At 39.5% G+C, this 7393-nt stretch overlaps 1 protein-coding gene across 1 annotated transcript in view; it reads right to left on the bottom strand.

Moving 5' to 3' along the window:
• Positions 1–748: 748 nt before the first annotated feature.
• The window catches only part of ttll11 (tubulin tyrosine ligase-like family, member 11), a 181172-nt gene continuing 174527 nt past the window's right edge, over positions 749–7393 (bottom strand). The window contains exons 9-10 of the mRNA XM_072240034.1: positions 3867–4190; positions 749–3577 (exon numbers count right to left, since the gene is read on the bottom strand). Of these exons, the coding sequence (XP_072096135.1) occupies positions 3432–3577; positions 3867–4190 (470 nt within the window). The 3' untranslated portion in view covers positions 749–3431. The remainder of the gene's footprint in view (positions 3578–3866; positions 4191–7393) is intronic.

The following is a 7393-nucleotide window of genomic DNA, read 5'->3' as shown; positions in this document are numbered from 1 at the left end:
AATTCCCTTGAACAGCAAATCCTACAAAAAAGTAGTGAATATCGCCCAGTCCATTATGGGTAAAGCCCTTCCCACCATGGAGTACAACTACACGGAGCAGTGTCACAGGAAAGCAACATCTATCAACAAGGACCCCACCACCAAGGACATACTCTTTTCTCGCTGCTGCCATCAGGAAGAAGCTACAAGAGCCTCAGGACTCACAGACCAGGTTGAGGACCAGTTATTACCCCTCAACCATCAGACTCTTGAACCATTGGAGATAACATCACTCAACTTCATTCACCCCAACACCGAACTGTTCCCACAACCTATGGATTCACTTTCAAGGACTCTTCCTTCATCTCATGTTCTGGATAGTTATTGCTTATTTATTTATTATTATTATTATTATTATATCTTTTTTTCTCTTTTGTTATTTGCACAGCTTGATGCCTTTTACATATTGATTCCATTATGTTTCTTGGATTTACTGAGTATGCCTACAAGAAAACAAATCTCAGAGTTTGTAAATCATGACATATATATATCTTTGCTAATAAATCATTGAAATTTGCAATAATCTCACTAGATGTAATATGAGGGTGATAGTGATTGACGCAAATTCAAAGTTCAAAGTAAATTTATTATCAAAGTACGTATATGTTACCATATAATACCTTGAAATTCATCTCCTTGTAGGTATTTACAGGAAAAATGAAATACAGTAGAATTCTACCAAACTATACATAAACAAAGACTGACATGCAATGAGCAAAAGAAAACAAACTGAGTAAACAAAAAATACTGAGAACACGAGCTTTTAAGAATCCTTGAAGGTGATTCTGTAGGTCATAGAATCAATTTAGAGTAGTGGTGAGTGAAGTTATCCGCGCTGGTTCAGGAGCCTGATGGTTGAAAGGTAATAACTATTCCTGAATCTGGTAGTGTGGGACCAAAGGCTCCTATACCTCCTGCCCACTGGTAGTAGCAAGATGAAGATGGTGGTGATCTTTGATGGACACTGCCTTCTTGTGGCAGTGCTCCATGTACATGTACTCAAGGAAGTCCACTATGCTCGCTGTTGCTGGTTGCTGTGCAGTTAATATGTTAATGCTAGAAAATATATGGGTAGGATGTAGCACTGTGACTTCAGCACATTGAAGACAGGGTTCATCCACGGTGCACTCATAGCCAAATCTGGAAATAACTATTCAAAAAGCTGTAACCCCTCAATATTTACTGTCAATAGCTGCTTGAACTGTTACTAATCAATACCCTAAAGAAGACTAATTTGAAAAAAAAGATAATTTTTCAGGGCACAAGGAATTGTTCCAGTTTATATCATGTTACTGTTTATCTCTGGAGAATGAACAAGCAGCAGATTAAATGCTTTTCACTGACTCTTTTACTATATCTGCAGCTTATTAACATTGGACGATATATGGAGGTTCAACATTGTTGCTACCACTGTCTGAATTATGGAGCTTTATTTTCACTGCATTTGGGTTTGCGACAGCATGTTCTCTGTCAGCACTAAGGATGGGTAAGCTGAAGTTCTGCATCAGTGCCCAAAATAAGAACAGAAAGTGTCAGCGTAGGCTTTAATGATCAGACAGGCAGTCCTTTACACTAATTAAAATGTAAATAGCAGTGCAATAGGCTGCAGGAGATTTTTTAATTGTGACTTTATATTCTAAATTCTTAAATCAATGTCTAACAACCAATTGGTTTCATTACAAAAATAAGAATCTTCTATAGTGCAATATTGCGTGCATTTTCTTGTTTTATATTCTATTATTTGAATAAGTAGAGCATTGTACCACTAAATTATAAAAATAACAAACAGCAGTGATTAGATATAACTGTTTCTAGCAGATGACGCCTAATAAATATATATTACTCAGTCCACTTTCTTCACATTTAATAGTGGATGAACAAATGTAACAGCAATAGTCATGGTTTATTTATTCGTTTCATCTATAGTAATTTTTATTAGTTTTTTAATTGAGCTACAGCGTGGAGTAGGCTGTTTTGAACTTTCGAGCCACTCCACCCAGCAATTCCCCCTATTTAACTCTAGCCTAATTGCAGGACAATTTACAATGACTAATTAACCTATTAACTAGTATGTCTTTGGACTGTAAGAGGAAACCGGAACACCCGGTTGAAATTCACATACAACTCTGTACAGTCGGCAATGGGAATTGAAGCCAGGTTGCCTGTATTATAAAGTGTTGTGCTGCCAACCACTCGCTACTATGCCATCCCAATTTCTAGCCAAATCAATTTTAATATGTATGGGTTTCTGCATAAAAAAAAGCTCATATTCACACAAATGAGAGTCTTTCTCTATGCCAGTGTTCACCTGGCAAACTGTTGACTGGGAAGAAAGTGAATTTTAAAAATACTGTAACATGTCTGCTATTTGATTTCACCAGTAGGAAATCTTGGAATGTGCATTCAGTGTCCACTTTATTAGGTACCTCCTGTACCTTATAAAGTTGCCACTGAGTGTATGTCCGTGGTCTTCTGCTGCTGTCAGCCATCCACTTCAAAGTTCGATGTGTTGTGTGTATAGAGATGCTCTTCTGCACACCATTGTTGTAACATGTGGTTACTTCAGTTACTGTCATCTTCCTATCAGCTTGAACCAGTCTGTCAATCTCCCCTCACCTCTCAAGGCATTTTCACCTACAGAACTGCTACTCACTGGATATTTTGCTTTGTTTTTTGCACCATTCTCTGTAAACTCTACAGACTATCGTGCATAAAAATCCTGGGAGACCGGCAGTTTCTGAGATACTCAAAACAACACGGTTCTCATCAACAATCATTCCATGGGCAGTCAGTTAGATCACATTTCTTTCCCATTCTGATTTTTGGTCTGAACAACAACTGAACCTCTTGACCATGTCTGCATGCTTTTATGCACTGAGTTACTGCCACATGATTGGCTGATTAGATATTTGTATTAACAAGCAGATGTACAGGTGGTCACTGAGTGTAAGAGGATACTAATAACTATCACACAGAGGCTCATGCCTATAACAGAAAACAACCACTATGAAATTTATTTTAAAATATCATGTAAATGAATTAGGGCCAGAAGCCAGACAGTGGCAAGCTCTTTATAATAAATGCAATTTATTTAGAGTGGGAACTAAATAATAAGTCTATTTCAAATGTTTGTTTAAATTTACTTCTAAATAAGCAGTCACCATTCAAATGATGAAATGCAGATAAGCTAGCTAAGGTAGAATTGTGTCTGAAATATTTATTAAACACTAGATACCCTAGAGGCAAAGGATCAACTTCCTATTGAAACTGTGTAAAAATGAGCCTTTGTGGTAAATCTTGGGGATAAGGGTTGGGAAAGCAGAGTGGAGGGGAGAGGGGCCTACCACACTTGCTTTGGACTACTACATGAAGTGTCATGTTGCAAAAAGATACTAAATTTGTGTCAGCTTGACCCGTTGAGAACACACATCATTTAGGCCAATAACGGAGCAGCTTTGGTAGTTGTTACGACAAAATCTGCAGCCCGACATGTCCCGTCGACTGTGCCTTGTGGAAGCTACTGGCGAGCATGCAGTTACTGTGGGCAAACGGAATACGCCATAATTAATGAGGACCATGTTAATAATAACTATATGGTAGTGAGCAAGCATCAATATTCACAATCAACTAAAACAGGAGCTGCATTAAGTTCTTAAGCATTTATCAGTTGGTGAAAGAAGTCACTAATTGACACTTTTGTCAGTAAGTAGGATAGTGAATGGGACAGTTAAAACACCATCAACAGTCAGAATGATTGACAAACAGACTTAAGATGATAGATAAAATACAATGAAGAAAGTAGTATTTACATGGTTATTAAGAAATACCTCTTCGATTCATTGATTTTACATGCTGTTTATCCACTGATGCAGGTAACGGTGATGGCAGCAGTCTATTGGAAATGCTCCCATGACTAAATAAGTGCACATTACTGGCAGCACGTGTGCGAGGTGTTTCAGGGTGATACATAGTCAAGCTAGGTTTTTGGTCTGATGTTGTACGGTTGTACAGAAAGTGCTTTTCATCCAGTGCTTCTAACTGATATTCACAAAAATTGACCAGCGCCTCAACTTGTTCTCGAAGTGGTGGGGTCTTGTACCTCCTCTGTGCCATGTGGAAGATGGCCTCCATAAATGCTTGTAAGCACATACCTTGCAAAACAACAAAATTAATTTATTATTAACATATTAATTTTCAGTAATTGGTTGCAAATTATTTTTGTTAGTTGTTTGTACCAATGCCACAAAGAAAGCAAATGTTGGGATAACAATTAATAATTTAAATGGCATGGTGCAAGATTTGCGCAATATATTTTGTGAGAAAAACAGTGCTCAATGTGAACCTTTATTACATTTGTTCACAGAGAACATAGACCTTATGATTAGTAATATTAGAAGAGGAACATGCGAAACAGTCCTGGACTATTAAGCACATGCCTTGTCCACCTTGACCTCCAAAACTATATGTAGCCTATTGAAAAAACCATTTGATTGGGCGGTGTAATTATAACTAAAAAATTAAAGAGTTCATACCATCACTTAACTTATTTCCTTGGAAAATCATTCTGCACAATTTCCAGCTTTGAAATTCCCACTGCATGCAGTCTGCTTCTACTTTTCTCCAAGATTCACACGTTCTCCATAGTGGACCCATTGTTTCAGACTGTTTTAACCCCACAGGACCAATTTCCTCCTTTGGTTCTGTTGTATCTCTTCTTGTTCAGTCCCTTCCCATCTCCTCCTGTGACCACTGATGCCCCTTGCCATTTTGACAGCTTCCATTTTCCTGGTCCCAGCCGAATCATTATGGACTTCCAATCCCTCTATAACTCTACTCTATATCTGCATAGTCTTGGACCTTTCACTTCTTTGAATAGAGGCTAAACAGCCTCCCTCAATCATTATGCCAACTTGGCTTGACTCATTCTTATGTTATACAAGATATCCAACTCCAACTTTCTCCAGGTCAGGGTATGGCCATGTTTTATTAACCTGACCCAAAACATCAATCATTATATCTCCCCAGTGATGCTGCTTGACCTGGTAAATGCTTCCATCACTTTCTGACTTCATTACAGATTTCCAGCATCTGTAATGTTTTGCTTCAGACACAACTACTTAGCTGTTCTCACACTAAGAAGGAATGCTGATAAATCTATTGTTATCCCTAGTGTAAGGCAGCCTTGTCACTATAAAAGTACAATGACTTAGATATTTTGGGGAAAATAATGGTAGACCTATTAGTAACCTAAACCAATGCCTTTGAATGGAAAATCCTAGAAAAAGTAGTGGATGCAGGTAAAGTTCCCTCCACCATTGAACACATCTACATGGATTGCTGTTGTAGGAAAGCAGCATCCATCATCAAGGACCCCCATCACTCAGGCCGTGCTCTCTTCTCGCTGCAGCCTTCAGGAAGAAGGTACAGGGGCCTCAGAACTCATACCACCAGGTTCAGGAACAGTTATTAACCCTCAACCATTAGGCTCTTAAACCAGAGGAGATAACCACACTCAATTTCACTCGCCCCATCACTGAAATGCTCTCATAACCTATGGACTCACTTTCAAGGTCTCTTCATTTCATGTTCTCAATAGCTTTAGCTTGTTCAGTTGTTTAATTAATTAATCAATTAATAATAATTGTTATTATTTTGTATTTGCATAGTTTGTTGTCTTTTGTACATTGGTTGTTTGTCTTTGGTGCGGTCTCTCAATGATTCTTTTATGTTTCTTGGATTTATTGTGATAGCTGCAGGAAAACAAATCTTAAGGTTGTATATGGTGAAACACACACACATATATGGTTCTGTCTTCACTAAGGAGGACATAAATAATCTTCCAGAAATAGTAGGGGACAGAGGGTCCAGTGAGATGGAGGAACTGAGCGAAATACATGTTAGTAGGGAAGTGGTGTTAGGTAAATTGAAGGGATTGAAGGCAGATAAATCCCCAGGGCCAGATGGTCTGCATCCCAGGGTGCTTAAGGAAGTAGCCCAAGAAATAGTGGATGCATTAGTGATAATTTTTCAAAACTCTTTAGATTCTGGACTAGTTCCTGAGGATTGGAGGGTGGCTAATGTAACTCCACTTTTTAAAAAAGGAGGGAGAGAGAAACCGGGAAATTATAGACCGGTTAGCCTAACGTCAGTGGTGGGGAAACTGCTGGAGTCAGTTATCAAGGATGTGATAACAGCACATTTGGAAAGCGGTGAAATGATCGGACAAAGTCAGCATGGATTTGTGAAAGGAAAATCATGTCTGACGAATCTCATAGAATTTTTTGAGGATGTAACTAGTAGAGTGGATAGGGGAGAACCAGTGGATGTGGTATATTTGGATTTTCAGAAGGCTTTTGACAAGGTCCCACACAGGAGATTAGTGTGCAAACTTAAAGCACATGGTATTGGGGGTAAGGTATTGGTGTGGGTGGAGAGTTGGTTAGCAGACAGGAAGCAAAGAGTGGGAATAAACGGGACCTTTTCAGAATGGCAGGCGGTGACTAGTGGGGTACCGCAAGGCTCAGTGCTGGGACTCCAGTTGTTTACAATATATATTAATGACTTGGATGAGGGAATTAAATGCAGCATCTCCAAGTTTGCGGATGACACGAAGCTGGGTGGCAGTGTTAGCTGTGAGGAGGATGCTAAGAGGATGCAGGGTGACTTGGATAGGTTGGGTGAGTGGGCAAATTCATGGCAGATGCAATTTAATGTGGATAAATGTGAAGTTATCCACTTTGGTGGCAAAAGTAGGAAAACAGATTATTATCTGAATGGTGGCCGATTAGGAAAAGGGGAGGTGCAACGTGACCTGGGTGTCATTATACACCAGTCATTGAAAGTGGGCATGCAGGTACAGCAGGCGGTGAAAAAGGTGAATGGTATGCTGGCATTTATAGCGAGAGGATTTGAGTACAGGAGCAGGGAGGTACTACTGCAGTTGTACAAGGCCTTGGTGAGACCACACCTGGAGTATTGTGTGCAGTTTTGGTCCCCTAATCTGAGGAAAGACATCCTTGCCATAGAGGGAGTACAAAGAAGGTTCACCAGATTGATTCCTGGAATGGCAGGACTTTCATATGAAAAAAGACTGGATGAACTGGGCTTGTACTCGTTGGAATTTAGAAGATTGAGGGGGGATCTGATTGAAACGTATAAAATCCTAAAGGGATTGGACAGGCTAGATGCAGGAAGATTGTTCCCGATGTTGGGGAAGTCCAGAACGAGGGGTCACAGTTTGAGGATAGAGGGGAAGCCTTTTAGGACCGAGATTAGGAAAAACTTCTTCACACAGAGAGTGGTGAATCTGTGGAATTCTCTGCCACAGGAAACAGTTGAGGCCAGTTCATTGGCT

Source organism: Mobula birostris, chromosome 22, assembly GCF_030028105.1.
Source record: "Mobula birostris isolate sMobBir1 chromosome 22, sMobBir1.hap1, whole genome shotgun sequence".
Taxonomy (NCBI): Eukaryota; Metazoa; Chordata; class Chondrichthyes; order Myliobatiformes; family Myliobatidae; genus Mobula; species Mobula birostris.
Note: the sequence above shows the minus strand (reverse complement) of the source record. Positions and strands in the feature narration are given on the sequence as shown.